This window comes from Rhinoderma darwinii, unplaced genomic scaffold (genome assembly GCF_050947455.1).
Source record: "Rhinoderma darwinii isolate aRhiDar2 unplaced genomic scaffold, aRhiDar2.hap1 Scaffold_671, whole genome shotgun sequence".
NCBI classification, from domain to species: domain Eukaryota; kingdom Metazoa; phylum Chordata; class Amphibia; order Anura; family Rhinodermatidae; genus Rhinoderma; species Rhinoderma darwinii.
In genome coordinates, this window is record NW_027464229.1 from 100,048 (window position 1) to 116,910 (window position 16,863).

Here is a 16,863-nt window from a genome sequence, read left to right on the forward strand (position 1 = left end):
ATCTAATCCACCCCATGTACCATTCATTCGTAACAGGGGGCGGAGCTGTGACAACCTCTCACACATGATATACAGGCTGGTTGTCAGTAGTAATAGATGAATAGCTGTTACTGTATATAAGATGTGTGGATCTCATGTCTGATCACATGTAATTATATTATATATCAGTGATGTCAGTAACAGGGGGCGGGGCTGTGACAACCTCTCACACATGATATACAGGCTGGTTGTCAGTAGTAATAGATGAATAGCTGTTACTGTATATAAGATGTGTGGCTCTCATGTCTGATCACAATGTAATTATATTATATATCAGTGATGTCAGTAACAGGGGGCGGAGCTGTGACAACCTCTCACACATGATATACAGGCTGGTTGTCAGTAGTAATAGATGAATAGCTGTTACTGTATATAAGATGTGTGGATCTCATGTCTGATCGCATGTAATTATATTATATATCAGTGATGTCCAGTGATGTCAGTAACAGGGGGCGGAGCTGTGACAACCTCTCACACATGATATACAGGCTGGTTGTCAGTAGTAATAGATGAATAGCTGTTACTGTATATAAGATGTGTGGATCTCATGTCTGATCACATGTAATTATATTATATATCAGTGATGTCAGTAACAGGGGGCGGGGCTGTGACAACCTCTCACACATGATATACAGGCTGGTTGTCAGTAGTAATAGATGAATAGCTGTTACTGTATATAAGATGTGTGGATCTCATGTATGATCACAGTGTAATTATATTATATATCAGTGATGTCAGTGACGGGGCGGGGCTGTGACAACCTCACACATGACATACAGGCTGGTTGTCAGTAGTAATAGATGAATAGCTGTGACTGTATATAAGATGTGTGGATCTCATGTCTGATCACAGTGTAATTATATTATATATCAGTGATGTCAGTAACAGGGGGCGGGGCTGTGACAACCTCTCACACATGATATACAGGCTGGTTGTCAGTAGTAATAGATGAATAGCTGTTACTGTATATAAGATGTGTGGATCTCATGTCTGATCACAGTATAATTATATTATATATCAGTGATGTCAGTGACGGGGCGGGGCTGTGACAACCTCTCACACATGATATACAGGCTGGTTGTCAGTAGTAATAGATGAATAGCTGTTACTGTATATAAGATGTGTGGATCTCATGTCTGATCACAGTGTAATTATATTATATATCAGTGATGTCAGTAACAGGGGGCGGAGCTGTGACAACCTCTCACACATGATATACAGGCTGGTTGTCAGTAGTAATAGAGGGTTTAGCTGTTCCTGTATATAAAATGTTATTTTTATTTCCATACGTATATTTTATACCTTGGTCACCGTTACATGATCCGTTTCTTCCCTATAGACAAGGAATTTCATGTGCGTCTGGAGACGGACCGTCGTACGTACAGCGCCGGGGAGGGCGCGGAGCTGCGGTGCATCATTGAGGCTCAGAATGCTGCAGATCGCACGTTCGCTGTGTCCTGGGCTTTTAACAGTTCAGTGATCGCCGGTCTGAGCCCTGGGGGGGTTTCCTCGCTGACCGGAGACTACAGCCAGAGAGAGAGTCGTGGAGAGCTGCGTGTGGCCCGGGACAGTGACAGCATCTTCTCCCTCAAGATCTTTCGGCTTCGTCCAGAAGACAGCGGCAAATACAACTGCAGGGTGACCGAGAGGGAGAGGTCGGCGTCCGGAGAGATGGTGGACCGTGACAGCAAGAGGCCAAAGAACATTCCCATCACGGTCTCACCTCTGAGTAAGTGACCATCACTGTCCACCTCACCATGGCGGTCCTCCCCTCTGAGCCCACCCCCACCGTGGCAGTCCTCCCCTCTGAGCCCGCCCCCACCGTGGCGGTCCTTCCCCTCTGAGCCCACCCCACCGTGGCGGTCCTTCCCCTCTGAGCCCACCCCACCGTGGCGGTCCTTCCCCTCTGAGCCCACCCCACCGTGGCGGTCCTTCGCCTCTGAGACCACCCCACCGTGGCGGTCCTTCGCCTCTGAGCCCACCCCACCGTGGCGCTCCTCCCCTCTGGGTATGTGGTGATTGTCTGTGTGGTTTTGGGGCTCCTTCCCTCTGAGCCCACTCCACCGTGGCGGTCCTTCCCTCTGAGCCCACTCCACCGTGGCGGTCCTTCCCTCTGAGCCCACTCCACCGTGGCGGTCCTTCCCTCTGAGCCCACTCCACCGTGGCGGTCCTTCCCTCTGAGCCCACTCCACCGTGGCGGTCCTTCCCTCTGAGCCCACTCCACCGTGGCGGTCCTTCCCTCTGAGCCCACTCCACCGTGGCGGTCCTTCCCTCTGAGCCCACTCCACCGTGGCGGTCCTTCCCTCTGAGCCCACTCCACCGTGGCGGTCCTTCCCTCTGAGCCCACTCCACCGTGGCGGTCCTTCCCTCTGAGCCCACTCCACCGTGGCGGTCCTTCCCTCTGAGCCCACTCCACCGTGGCGGTCCTTCCCTCTGAGCCCACCCCCACCGTGGCGGTCCTCCCCTCTGGGTATGTGATAATTGTCTGTGTGGTTTTGGGGCTCATCCCATCTGAGCCCACCCCCACCGTGGCGGTCCTCCCTGGGGTATGTGATTGTCTGTGTGGTTTTGGGGCTACTCCTGTGGCCGGATCTCTGACCCGGGGACCCTCCTTTGGTTTTCTCATGGTTCTTCATCTTGCTCTTTTGCAGGGACCTCCGTTACAGTCACCGTGGTGGTAAACTCCAGCGCGGTCTTGGAAGGCTCCCGTATTTTCTTGACTTGCTCGGTGGCCTCGCTGTTTGGTCCGCAGAGCCGCATATCTGCCTCGTGGCACCTCCAAGACGCACAAAACCGGCAACGAGAGGTGATCCAGCAAGATCGGGACGGCGTGACCTGGGCAAGTCAGGCGTACAGGGAGCGAGCCAGTGCTGGAGGTCTGCGGATGGTGAGGTCCGGCTCCGACACCTTCACCCTGGAGCTGGAGAGCAGTCAGCGCCAAGATGGCGGCTCATATGAATGCCGCGTCACAGAATGGCTGCCGAGCTACGACGGAGACTGGCAGAGGCTGGGTGAGAGGTCCGCCAAGACCAACGTGGATGTTACTTCTCTAGGTGAGTCACAGTCCGGGTACAAATGACGCAGAGTAATGCGTGTAACCAGATGGATTTACTCCAGTCACATCCAGAGCTGCCTCCACATATCTGCTGGCTGAGTAACTTGAAGCTCCAGAATCTCAGAGGGCCCCGTCAGATGTCATTTATACTAATGGTCTCCTCATAGGGGGGCAAAGACCTTTTGGGTCTCCTAAGGTATCAGGAAGCGACCACAACCTCTGCACCCCCTATAGTTACACCCCTGGTTGCTGCCACTTGGAGTCCCCCAGCACGGAGCTGACTGACACCCTTAACAGCTGCAATCCCATAATGCACTGCATTCTCATTACTCAGGGGCCGTGATGTCTTGTGAGATCAGAGCTGCAGTCTGAATTTGGATGCAGCTCTGGAGGTGATTTGTGTGTAAGCACGGGTGTACGCGACATAGGGGCAGCTTATGCTAAAGGCCCGTGAGAAAAGGAGGCACCATCTCCGCCTGGTCCCATCTCCTTTGTGTTAAGCAGTTTTGGGAAATCAAGGTAATGAGGGTAATGAGGCCGCCTCCTCTATAGGATGTAATAGCAGAACGGTGACTGCAGCTCTGGATGTGACTGGAGTGTAAGACATGAGGATCACTGGCAGGGTTTGTAATTCCTGGCATGGGTCCATCGTGTGTGGAATGTGCTGTCACAATACGACTGGAGACAATGAGCGTAAGTGGCGCGACACGGCTGAGTGACTAGGAGTAGTGTCCGCGGTGAACACGGAGATCGACCTAAAGCAACAACCTTCCCAACCACTTCACTGGCACTTTCTCACCGCCATGTGATCGCTCAGTCATGTGACACGAGGGGGGTAACCGCGTCAGCATGTAGCCATACAACATAGTGGGATCAGCACAGAGGATTTCGGGAGAGGCGTAAGCTGAGATTGTGGAAAGTCACACACTGTGTTAAATAGTGAAAGGATGAGAGTCCACAGCAGCATAGAGTATTTCAGCAAATAGTGGTACTGATCATATGGGAGATTACAGACGGTCCGTTATAGTGAAAGAAGCAGCGTCCACAGCAGCACAGAGTATTTTAGCAAATGAGTGTGTAGATCTAATGGGAAGTCAGACTGAGACTTACATATAAAAGGTGCAGGGTCCACAGCAGCACAAAGTATTACAGGACAGGAGTGCACCGCTCTAATAGGAGGTCACAAGCGGAGTCACATAGTGGAAGGAGCAGGGTCCCCAGCAGCACAGAGTATGTCAGGAGAGGAGCGTGCAGATCTAATAGCAGGTCACAGACTGAGTCACCTAGTGGAAAGGGCAGGGTACCCAGCAGACTAAGCGTTATTTCGAGGAAGGGGCAGGGTCCCCAGCAGCACAGAGTATTTCAGGAGATGCCGGCTATTTCTGTGTGGTGATTCTCCTGTCTGCTTCCTCTTGTTCCAGATACAGGATTTGCGGTGACGGCCATCTCCCGCACTCCGGGCGTCAGCTATTATGACTCTTTTGACCTTCAGTGTATCCTCAAGCCTCATTATCCGCCCTGGGTGGGCATTTCGGTGACCTGGCGCTTCCAGCCCGTCAGTGGAGGGGACACACACGACCTGGTGACGTTCAGCCGCTCTGGCGGGGTCCAGTGGGGAGAGCGAGCTGGTAACTTCCGTGGTCGCAGCATTGTGGAGAAAGCCGATTCCAGCCACAACGTGCGTCTGAGCGTCAGCCGGGCCAGCGAGTCCGAGGCCGGGAAGTACCAGTGTATGGCCGAGCTGTGGAGGAGAGAATACAATGCCAGCTGGACCCGCCTGGCAGAGAGAACCTCCAACCTGCTGGAAATCAGAGTCCTGCGGCCAGGTGAGAGACCGGTCACTCAGCGGGGGAGGTGTGGAGGTCACTGCCAGACTGGTAAATCCACATTAATCCCCCCCCAGGTACACGCTCCGTCTATGATGACACACTACCTCTGCTACCTGTCCAGACCCTCTATCCCTTATATACCCTATACACTCTACACCTATACACCCTATACACTATATATACACTCTACACACACTGTATAGACCCTATACACTATATACACACCCTATACACTATCTATATACACGCCCTATACACATCCTATACACTATGTATACCCACTATATCTATACACCCTATACATTATATATACACACTGTATAGCCTCTATACACCATGTACACTATATAACAAACTATATACCATATACACTCCCTCTTCCACAACTATAATACACAATACGATTTTCTTTCTCTCTCTTGCACTCTTTTCCTCTCTGCAGTCTCAACCCCCCCCCCCCCCACCCTCCTTCTGCAGCTCATAAACTGGAAGCCATTAGTCGTGTCCCCCCGGATGTCCCGGCGCAGTCTTGCTCAATAATAACCGCCGCTCTGCGCCCAGAAGAGTCTTTAATGATAATTACAATCTGCAGATCCCCCTCCCCCACAGACGGAGGCGCGAGGAGTGGGAGGGGGGAGTAATGATAGAACATGATTATCGGGGAACGTGGAGCCGGTATCTCTCCACCAAACCCCAGCACTCGGGATATAGATGAAAGACAATCTGTATATTATCTGTAGACGCCGGCTGTGTAGTAGAGCTGACAATCTGTATATTATCTGTAGACGCCGGCTGTGTAGTAGAGCTAACAATCTGTATATTATCTGTAGACGTCGGCTGTGTAGAAGAGCTGACGATCTGTATATTATCTGTAGACGCCGGCTGTGTGATGCAGAAGAGCTGACAATCTGTATATTATCTATAGACACCGGCTGTGTAGAAGAGCTGACAACCTGTATATTATCTATAGACGTCGACTGTGCAGTGCAAAAGAGCTGACAATCTGTATATTATCTGTAGACGCTCTTGGTTCCCCCTCTTCATTCTGTTGGGGATATTTTGTTTGTGCGCCTGATGTGACCTTCTGCGTCTTATTTATAAATACTCCGCCTCTTCCCTCCGTGGCTTCTCTGCCTCTTCCCTGCGTGGCTTCTCTGCCTCTTCCCTCCGTGGCTTCTCTGCCTCTTCCCTCTGTGGCTTCTCCTCCTCCTCCTCCTCCTCTTCCTCCTCTTCCTTCTGTGGCTTCTCCTCCTCCTCTTCCTTCTGTGGCTTCTCCTCCTCCTCTTCCCTCTGTGGCTTCTCCTCCTCCTCTTCCCTCTGTGGCTTCTCCTCCTCCTCCTCCTCTTCCCTCTGTGGCTTCTCCTCCTCCTCTTCCCTCTGTGGCTTCTCCTCCTCCTCCTCCTCCTCCTCTTCCCTCTGTGGCTTCTCCTCCTCCTCTTCCCTCTGTGGCTTCTCCTCCTCCTCCTCCTCCTCCTCCTCTTCCCTCTGTGGCTTCTCCTCCTCCTCTTCCCTCTGTGGCTTCTCCTCCTCCTCCTCCCTCTGTGGCTTCTCCTCCTCCTCCTCCTCCTCCTCTTCCCTCTGTGGCTTCTCCTCCTCCTCCTCTTCCCTCTGTGGCTTCTTCTCCTCCTCCTCCTCCTCCTCCTCCTCCTCCTCCTCTTCTTCCCTCTGTGGCTTCTTCTTCTCCTCCTCCTCCTCCTCCTCCTCCTCCTCCTCCTCCTCCTCCTCTTCCCTCTGTGGCTTCTTCTCCTCCTCCTCCTCCTCCTCCTCCTCCTCCTCTTCCCTCTGTGGCTTCTTCTCCTCCTCCTCCTCCTCCTCCTCCTCCTCCTCTTCCCTCTGTGGCTTCTTCTCCTCCTCCTCCTCCTCCTCTTCCCTCTGTGGCTTCTTCTCCTCCTCCTCCTCCTCCTCTTCCCTCTGTGGCTTCTTCTCCTCCTCCTCCTCCTCCTCCTCTTCCCTCTGTGGCTTCTTCTCCTCCTCCTCCTCCTCCTCTTCCCTCTGTGGCTTCTTCTCCTCCTCCTCCTCCTCCTCCTCCTCCTCTTCCCTCTGTGGCTTCTTCTCCTCCTCCTCCTCCTCCTCCTCCTCTTCCCTCTGTGGCTTCTTCTCCTCCTCCTCCTCCTCCTCCTCCTCTTCCCTCTGTGGCTTCTTCTCCTCCTCCTCCTCCTCCTCCTCCTCTTCCCTCTGTGGCTTCTCCTCCTCCTCCTCCTCCTCCCTCTGTGGCTTCTCCTCCTCCTCCTCCTCCTCCTCTTCCCTCTGTGGCTTCTCCTCCTCCTCCTCCTCCTCCTCTTCCCTCTGTGGCTTCTCCTCCTCCTCCTCCTCCTCCTCTTCCCTCTGTGGCTTCTCCTCCTCCTCCTCCTCCTCCTCCTCTTCCCTCTGTGGCTCCTTCTCCCCCCTCCTTCTCCTCCCTCTTCCCTCTGTGGCTCCTTCTCCTCCTTCTTCTCTTCCCTCTGTGGCTCCTTCTCCTCCTTCTTCTCTTCCCTCTGTGGCTCCTTCTCCTCCTTCTTCTCTTCCCTCTGTGGCTCCTTCTCCCCCTTCTTCTCCTCCCTCTTCCCTCTGTGGCTCCTTCTCCCCCTTCTTATCCTCCTTCTCCTCTTCCCTCTGTGGCTTCTTCTCCTCCTTCTCCTCTTCCCTCTGTGGCTTCTTCTCCTCCTTCTCCTCTTCCCTCTGTGGCTTCTTCTCCTCCTTCTCCTCTTCCCTCTGTGGCTTCTTCTCCTCCTTCTCCTCTTCCCTCTGTGGCTCTTTCTCCCCCTCCTTCTCCTCCCTCTTCCCTCTGTGGCTCTTTCTCCCCCTCCTTCTCCTCCCTCTTCCCTCTGTGGCTCCTTCTCCTCCTCCCTCTTCCCTCTGTGGCTCCTTCTCCTCCTTCTTCTCTTCCCTCTGTGGCTCCTTCTCCCCCTTCTTCTCCTCCTTCTTCTCCTCCTTCTCCTCTTCCCTCTGTGGCTCCTTCTTCTCCTCCCTCTTCCCTCTGTGGCTCCTTTTCCCCTTTCTTCTCCTCCCTCTTCCCTCTGTGGCTCCTTTTCCCCTTCTTCTCCTCCTTCTTCCCTCTGTGGCTCCTTCTCCTCCCTCTGTGGCTCCTTCTCCTCCTTCTTCTCTTCCCTCTGTGGCTCCTTCTTCTCCTCCCTCTGTGGCTCCTTCTCCTCCTCCCTCTTCCCTCTGTGGCTCCTTCTCCTCCTTCTTCTCTTCCCTCTGTGGCTCCTTCTCCCCCTTCTTCTCCTCCTTCTCCTCTTCCCTCTGTGGCTCCTTCTCCCCCTTCTTCTCCTCCTTCTCCTCCCTCTTCCCTCTGTGGCTCCTTCTCCCCCTTCTTCTCCTCCTTCTCCTCCCTCTTCCCTCTGTGGCTCCTTCTTCTCCTCCCTCCTCCCTCTTCCCTCTGTGGCTCCTTCTTCTCCTTCTTCTCCTCCTTCTCCCCCTTCTTCTCCTCCCTCTTCCCTCTATGGCTCCTTCTCCCCTTCTTCTCCTCCTTCTTCCCTCTGTGGCTCCTTCTTCTCCTCCCTCTGTGGCTCCTTCTCCCCCTTCTTGTCCTCCTTCTCTTCCCTCTGTGGCTCCTTGTCCTCCTTCTTCTCTTCCCTCTGTGGCTCCTTCTCCCCCTTCTTCTCCTCCCTCTTCCCTCTGTGGCTCCTTCTCCCCCTTCTTCTCCTCCTTCTCCTCTTCCCTCTGTGGCTCCTTCTCCTCCTTCTCCTCTTCCCTCTGTGGCTCCTTCTCCCCCTTCTTCTCCTCCTTCTCCTCCCTCTTCCCTCTGTGGCTCATTCTTCTCCTCCTTCTCCTCCCTCTTCCCTCTGTGGCTCCTTCTTCTCCTCCCTCTTCCCTCTGTGGATCCTTCTCCCCCTTCTTCTCCTCCCTCTTCCCTCTATGGCTCCTTCTCCCCTTCTTCTCCTCCTTCTTCCCTCTGTGGCTCCTTCTTCTCCTCCCTCTGTGGCTCCTTCTCCCCCTTCTTCTCCTCCCTCTTCCCTCTGTGGCTCCTTCTCCCCCTTCTTCTCCTCCCTCTGTGGCTCCTTCTCCCCCTTCTTCTCCTCCCTCTGTGGCTCCTTCTCCCCTTCTTCTCCTCCTTCTTCCCTCTGTGGCTCCTTCTTCTCCTCCCTCTGTGGCTCCTTCTCCCCCTTCTTCTCCTCCCTCTTCCCTCTGTGGCTCCTTCTCCCCCTTCTTCTCCTCCCTCTGTGGCTCCTTCTCCCCTTCTTCTCCTCCTTCTTCCCTCTGTGGCTCCTTCTTCTCCTCCCTCTGTGGCTCCTTCTCCCCCTTCTTCTCCTCCCTCTTCCCTCTGTGGCTCCTTCTCCCCCTTCTTCTCCTCCCTCTGTGGCTCCTTCTCCTCCCTCTTCCCTCTATGGCTCCTTCTCCTCCTTCTCCTCCCTCTTCCCTCTGTGGCTCCTTCTCCCCCTTCTTCTCCTCCCTCTTCCCTCTGTGGCTCCTTCTCCCCCTTCTTCTCCTCCTTCTCCCCTCTGTGGCTCCTTCTCCCCCTTCTTCTCCTCCTTCTCCCCTCTGTGGCTCCTTCTCCCCCTTCTTCTCTCCTCTGTGGCTCCTTCTCCCCCTTCTTCTCCTCCTTCTTCCCTCTGTGGCTCCTTCTCCCCCTTCTTCTCCTCCTTCTTCCCTCTGTGGCTCCTTCTCCCCCTTCTTCTCCCCCTCCTTCTCCCCCTCCTTCTTCTCCCCTTTTCTTCTCCCCCTACCTCTGTGGCTCCTTCTCCTCCTTCTTCTCCTTCTCATTCTGTGGCTCCTTCTCCTCCTTCTTCTCCTTCTCATTCTGTGGCTCCTTCTCCTCCTCCTTCTTCTCCTTCTCATTCTGTGGCTCCTTCTCCTCCTCCTTCTTCTCCTTCTCATTCTGTGGCTCCTTCTCCTCCTCCTCCTCCTCCTTCTCCTCTTCATTCTGTGGCTCCTTCTCCTCCTCCTTCTCCTCTTCATTCTGTGGCTCCTGCTTCTCCTCTTCATTCTGTGGCTCCTTCTCCTCCTCCTCCTTCTCCTCTTCATTCTGTGGCTCCGCCTCCTCCTCTTCATTCTGTGGCTCCTTCTCCTCCTCCTCCTCCTCCTTCTCCTCTTCATTCTGTGGCTCCTTCTCCTCCTTCTCCTCTTCATTCTGTGGCTCCTCCTCCTCCTCCTCCTCCTCTTCATTCTGTGGCTCCTCCTTCTCCTCTTCATTCTGTGGCTCCTCCTCCTCCTCCTCCTCCTCTTCATTCTGTGTCTCCTTCTCCTCTTCATTCTGTGGCTCCTCCTCCTCCTCCTCCTCCTTTTCATTCTGTGGCTCCTCCTTCTCCTCTTCATTCTGTGGCTCCTTCTCCTCCTCCTCCTTCTCCTCTTCATTCTGTGGCTCCTTCTCCTCCTTCTCCTCTTCATTCTGTGGCTCCTTCTCCTCCTCCTCCTTCTCCTCTTCATTCTGTGGCTCCTTCTCCTCCTTCTCCTCTTCATTCTGTGGCTCCTTCTCCTCCTCCTCCTTCTCCTCTTCATTCTGTGGCTCCTTCTCCTCCTTCTCCTCTTCATTCTGTGGCTCCTCCTCCTCCTCCTCCTCTTCATTCTGTGGCTCCTCCTTCTCCTCTTCATTCTGTGGCTCCTCCTCCTCCTCCTCCTCCTCCTCCTCCTCTTCATTCTGTGTCTCCTTCTCCTTCTCCTCTTCATTCTGTGGCTCCTCCTCCTCCTTCTCCTCTTCATTCTGTGGCTCCTCCTTCTCCTCTTCATTCTGTGGCTCCTCCTTCTCCTCTTCATTCTGTGGCTCCTTCTCCTCCTCCTTCTCCTCTTCATTCTGTGGCTCCTCCTCCTCCTCCTCTTCCTTCTCCTCTTCATTCTGTGGCTCCTCCTTCTCCTCTTCATTCTGTGGCTCCTCCTCCTTCTCCTCTTCATTCTGTGGCTCCTCCTCCTCCTCCTCCTCCTCCTCTTCATTCTGTGGCTCCTCCTTCTCCTCTTCATTCTGTGGCTCCTTCTCCTCCTCCTTCTCCTCTTCATTCTGTGGCTCCTCCTCCTCCTCCTTCTCCTCTTCATTCTGTGGCTCCTCCTCCTCTTCCTTCTCCTCTTCATTCTGTGGCTCCTCCTTCTCCTCTTCATTCTGTGGCTCCTCCATAGTCTGACATGTCCTGGTTTGATTAAAATTTGGCACAGATTTATTGTAATCCTGGTGTATAAAGGGTTAATCTATAGTCAACTCTGCGTATATAGGGTCCATTTACGGGGATCCCAGTGTATATAGGGCATATTTATAGTCAACTTCACATATATAGGGATCTCTGTCTATATAAGGTCCATTTACCGTAATTGCAGTGTATATAGGGTCCATTTATAGTGATTCCACGCAGGAGCTATATCTTAGGATATATTTTTATATATCCCAGTATATAATGGGTATGTTATAGGATCCCAGTATGGATCGGATTATTTCGTTAGCACGCTGGCTCATTTGCATAATCTGTCGCTTTGCATTCTGGTCCTGCTGACCCTCATTAACGTACGATGCGGGTGTTTTGTGGTCTCCCTATTTCTGCGCTGTCCTCCGCGTCGTACGCCCACTCCCCGGGACTCTGTGCATGTGGTTCCCCTGGAAACGTAGGTCTCCATAGCAACGGTTGCCTGGGAGGGAGGTGATCGCAGTCTGCGGGTCCCAGTATCAATCGGGAACAGGAAGCGATGAAGCGATGTGTGGGGGGGACACTGCGCCCTGTGGGGGGCTATACTAGTTGTCACCCAGCTTTCCCAGATTCATGAATGGCACATATTCCTAGTTAAGTACTGATAAGATTACAGCTCCCCCACAGATTGTCACCCAGCTTTCCTACAGTCCCGAATGGCAAATCTACCATATTATGTAGCGATGGGAGTAGGGGATGTATGATGGTATAAATAGCAGATTAACTTTCAGGTGTCTGGAAAAGCTGAGTGACACACCGTGTCGGGAGCTGTGACGATGGTTTTCACCCAGATTTCCCGGACTCTTGAATGGCGGATACAATACATGATTCAATAAGCTCGTATAGGGCTTGTCATCCAGCTTTCCTGGACTCCTGAATGACCGCTATGTATTGAGGTCCAGGCAGGTTTACATCTCCTCGTGTCTGTCTTTCAGTGTCGCGGTTGCAGGTCGGTAAGGGGACGCGTTCTGTGGCGGTGCTGGAGGGTGCGGCGGTGACCCTGACCTGCGCGGTGCGGGCTCAGAGCGGCCCGGACTCCCGCTTCTCAGTACTGTGGTTCGCCCAGGAGCCCTCGGGGGCTGACGGGAAGCTGATTGTGCGCAGCGGGGCTGGCATGGAGTACGGGACTTACGCCGAGGAGGCGGATCTGAAGGACCGGCTGCAGCTGGAGGAGCTGACCCCCGGACACTACACACTCACCCTGCTGGGGGCACGGCAGGAGGACAGTGGCGGCTACTACTGCCAGGTGGAGGAGTGGATGCTGGACCCCAACCAGGCCTGGTACCAGCTCGCCAAGGACGCATCAGGACTGACGGAGGTCGCAGTGAAAATGCCCGGTGAGAAGTGGGGGACAATGGCGGCCAGCCGGTGGTGTACGGTTTAGAGGGGGTGGTGTACGGGGGAGAGAGGGCGCCGGCCGGTGGTGCACGGTGTAGAGGGGGTCGCCGGCCGGTGGTGCACGGTGTAGATGGGGTCGCCGGCCGGTGGTGCACGGTGTAGATGGGGTCGCCGGACGGTGGTGCACGGTGTAGAGGGGGCGCCGGACGGTGGTGCACGGTGTAGAGGGGGCGCCGGACGGTGGTGCACGGTGTAGAGGGGGCGCCGGCCCGTATTTTATGGTATAGAGGGCGCCGGCCCGTATTGTATGGTATAGAGGGGGCACTGTATGTGATGACATTGGAAAGTGATGCCAGCACCATGTTGACCCATGTGCCCCTTCATCTCCACAGAAAACAACCTGCGGGTGGATCTGCTCCCTCGGAATATTTCCTCCTTGGAGGGTGACAGCTTCACGGTGACGTGCCCGGTGCTGAATCGTACTCTGCCGCAGTCTCGCCTGTCCCTGGAGTGGTTGGTCTGGAGGGCAGGAGAGCCTGAGAGGAGGATGGTGGCCAGGATATCCCCAGATGGCATCACTCTGCCCCCCACTGAGGATGAAGAGAGAGGGAGCTTGGAGCTGCCCAGTCGCTTCCATCTCTGGCAGCCGTCGCCCGGGGTCTACACCCTCACCCTACACCGGGCCGAGGAGCAGGACAGCGGAGCCTACAGCTGCCGGGTACAGGAATGGCTGCAGGACCCCAGGGGGCAGTGGTACAAGCGGGCGGACGAGCGATCAGCCGCTACCTACGTCAGTGTGCGGCGCCCAGGTGAGTGCTACAACCCGTGTGTGTGTGTGTATTATATCCGTCCAGTCTCTGAAACTTTCTAACAGCTTGAACCTCGTTTCCTCCTTTTCAATAACTATGCTTGCTGTTAAACCTGTACAGCCCTAACACTTCCTGAAGCTTTGCTACAATGTATCGCTGTAAACCATCCTCTGTGAGGTAAACGCATCAGCGGAACAAAGCTCTGTCCTGATAGTTTGTTACAATGTATCAGTGCAGGTAAAATGAATTCTTGTGTCCTGGAGTCCAGGCCATTTATCTCCGAGGATTGTCTAGACTGGATAAAATTGTAACAAATGCTCAGCTGTGTGAGCATGACTAAGTCAGGACCGGTATTCAGTCACTAGATATGTTAGCATGTTCGCATTCACCAACTGCAAGCAGAGATCTTGAAGATGTTAAGCACACTGACAGAACACCCGTCTTGTCTCCCCTCAGATGCAGACCTGCTGCTGGACGCTGCGCCCCTCAATGTTTCGGTGCTGGACGGCGGCCATGTTACCCTGGACTGCACCGTCTTGTCCCGCTCGCGGCCTGATTCGCAGCTGGCGGTGTCCTGGTCTTTTCACAGCCGGAGTCGGGGGGCGGAGGCTGAGACCATCCTGACCACGGACCGCTCCGGTGTGTGGAGCCCGCTCGCCCCGCGCTGGGAGGGCCGCCTGCAACAGCTCCAGCTCTCGCCCACCATGTATAAGATGAGGATCCCTCAGGCCAGCCGGGCGGATTCCGGGAATTACACGTGTTCTGTCCAGGAGTGGATGATGGGGCCTCGCGGGGTCTGGTACCTGCTGGCCCAGGATGAGAGTCTGGTAGGATGGGTCGCCGTGCAGAGCAAGGGTAAGTGGGGGGCAAACGTCCGGTTACAGGGTAAATCTCCATGTAGCGCCAATTAACTGGAAATCCGGAGATTCTCGTACTGACGCAGAGTTACATCATGTCTTATACTCCAGTCACAACCAGAGCTGCATCCACAATTTTGTGTGATGTCATGTCTTATACTCCAGCCACAACCAGAGCTGCATCCACAATTCTGTGTGATGTCATGTCTTATACTCCAGTCACAACCAGCACTGCATTCACAATTCTGCTGTGACATCATATCTTATATTCCAGTCACAACCGGAGCTGCATCCACAATTCTGTATGATGTCATAGCTTATACTCAAGTCACAACCAGAGCTGCATTCACAATTCTGCTGTGACATCATATCTTATACTCCAGCCACGTTCAGAGCTGCACCCACACTGGTGGATGCTGTTCCTTGGTATTGAACAGCACTGTGCTAACGCTACATTTCCCACAACGCAGAACGGCCAGGTTCCCACGTAGCATAAACGCTGCAGAATTTCCGCAACGGAATTGTGCGCGGAAATTCCACCACATTTACAGTGGATGAGATTTAGTAAAACTCCGGCCGACGCTGCGAAAAAAAAAATGCAGCGAAAACGTTAAAAAACAGAACTCTCTGCTCCTTCTCCCTCCTCCGGTCCGGCCTCCCTGGATGACGTTGCGTCCCATGAGACTGTCGCAGCCAATCACAGACTGCAGTGTCACATGGCCTGCAACGTCACTGGAGCGGAGGAGGGAGGGGCAAGTGTGAACGGCTTCTTCCGCAGTGGATGTTATGCGGGTGCCGGGTCGGACACGTTGCATGACTTTTTACGCAGCGCATCCGTCCTGCGGGAACCCGGCCTAAAAAAGAACCTGAGTTAACAGGAAGGCCCCATGAAAACGACCGTAAAAATCTCCGTAATTACGGACCCGCCCAGTTCTATTGGCCGCGGACACCTTTCCGTAGAGTAGAACCGTGCCGTGAAATATGGAGCATGTCCTAATTTTCTTTTTTTGTACTTTGTATGGGAGCACGGCACAAAAAATCGGCCAGCTGTGATTACGGGCAGGGCCGTGTGCATGAGGCCAAAATCATCAGAATTGTGACTGCAGCTCTGGGTGTGATTGGAGTTCAGCGCAGTTCTGTAAGGAGGTGGAGCGGTTACACCACGCGGCAGAGATTTACAATGTAACATTAGATGAGGGTTCTGATCATGTGACGGGCGCTCACAGTTGGTTCCGTCCCGTTGTTGCCTGGCCCTCGGTGTTATCATCCATGTTTTTGTTTTATCCGCAGAATCCAGCCTGCAGTCCGTCATCTGCTCCAACGACGCGCTCTTCTACCTGGTCTTCTTCTATCCCTTCCCCATCTTCGGCATCCTCATCATCACCATCCTGCTGGTGAGGTTCCGCAGCCGACCATCCAGCAAGACTGGCGAGGGCAAAAACGGCGTGCCGCTCTTATGGATCAAGGAGCCGCACCTGAATTACTCCCCCACCTGCCTGGAGCCGCCCGTGCTCAGCATCCACCCGGGCACCATTGACTAAGCGGCTGTGCCAGCTCCAGCAGCCAAGCTCCTCTCAGCCTGGGGGGAAACTGGGCACTGAGCCAGGACCCGGGGGCATTTGTGCTGGGCACTGGAACGTTTCCCCTGGCCTCAGCCAAAGCTTTGTATATCTGCTCCATGGAAAGCGGGGTGCCCCTCGTCTACACCAGGAATGAGGCGCAGGGACAATGCGCGTCATGGTACGTCCTTCCTTTCTCGGATGACTTGCTGGCAGTGCCCCCCGCTCTGGCAGTGGGGGGTGGGTATGGACTCAAGCAGCAAGAGATTGTATCATTTCTTTCAGAGCGACTTCACCCACATGATGTTTGTGTGGCCCCCGGGGGCCCCTCTGGGACCCGCCGCTCTTCTCGCCCGGACAGACGTGTGCCATAACGTGTCTGCTAAATGCTCAGCGGGGTCTCTTGTATGCGCCCGCCGCCTGTATCGGGCCCCGCGCTGCCTGTGGGTCGTTATTTTTTATTGTACATCTCGTTTTTAACCCTTTCCTGTATGTTTCTTTGTTGCACTGTGGTATTATGGTTTGAGCGCTGTCCGGCCGCGCTGCCGGTGCTGCCAGAAGGACCCATCTTGTAGTAATACACTCCAGGAGTGAAAGTGTTAATTGAGGGGGTTTCAGGGGGTCCGGTAACTTATTGGGATCATTGGCCCCGTCTTCCTTACCCGCAGGGCAGCCATTTTGAATCCGGTGGCGCAGGATGGCTCACGAATGGGACAAGCCAATGTCAGTTCATGTAAATATGCGCCCCCTGCTGGAAATAGTCTTCCGTTTTATACCGATTTCATTCCCATCCGGATTCCTCATTAAACGCATTTCCAAAATCCGGATCCATCAGACGCCATCTCTGCGGCGCCACCGCTGCGCCCACCGTCACCGGCTACTCTGGACCACTCACCAAAACCGGATCGGTGCTCCGGCCACTGGTGGTGAAATGGCTAATAAGAGGACTGAACCGCGGCCTGCGTAAGAGCGACTGCCGACCCTGCCGCCCGCTCGCCCCCTCCTCTATCTTGTGATATGTTGCACTGAGCTTGTTTTTTATGATCTTCATTTGACAACAGTAAAGTCCGTGTTCTGTTACCTTCGCGTGCGACTCGTTACTGCTGTGTGAGTGCTGGTGTGACCGCCACATGGGGGAGGGGCATAAAACATGACTCCACCCACATAATGAACCCCCCAGGTGCTCCTCACGGGCTGCACAATACGTCACTTCCAGAACTGCTCTGCCTGCTGACACCCAGACCGGAAGCAGCAGCCGCAGTCCGCCATGTGGAACACACTAGAGAATCGA

General features: G+C 54.3%; 1 protein-coding gene across 1 annotated transcript in view; it reads left to right on the top strand.

Moving 5' to 3' along the window:
* Positions 1 to 16,652, top strand: part of LOC142728077 (immunoglobulin superfamily member 3-like) — a 37,075-nt gene extending 20,423 nt beyond the window's left edge. Inside the window, exons 5-11 of the mRNA XM_075849095.1 lie at positions 1,379 to 1,768; positions 2,691 to 3,092; positions 4,516 to 4,920; positions 11,945 to 12,346; positions 12,740 to 13,156; positions 13,613 to 14,011; positions 15,304 to 16,652. Of these exons, the coding sequence (XP_075705210.1) occupies positions 1,379 to 1,768; positions 2,691 to 3,092; positions 4,516 to 4,920; positions 11,945 to 12,346; positions 12,740 to 13,156; positions 13,613 to 14,011; positions 15,304 to 15,554 (2,666 nt within the window). The 3' untranslated portion in view covers positions 15,555 to 16,652. The remainder of the gene's footprint in view (positions 1 to 1,378; positions 1,769 to 2,690; positions 3,093 to 4,515; positions 4,921 to 11,944; positions 12,347 to 12,739; positions 13,157 to 13,612; positions 14,012 to 15,303) is intronic.
* The last annotated feature ends 211 nt before the right edge of the window (positions 16,653 to 16,863 follow it).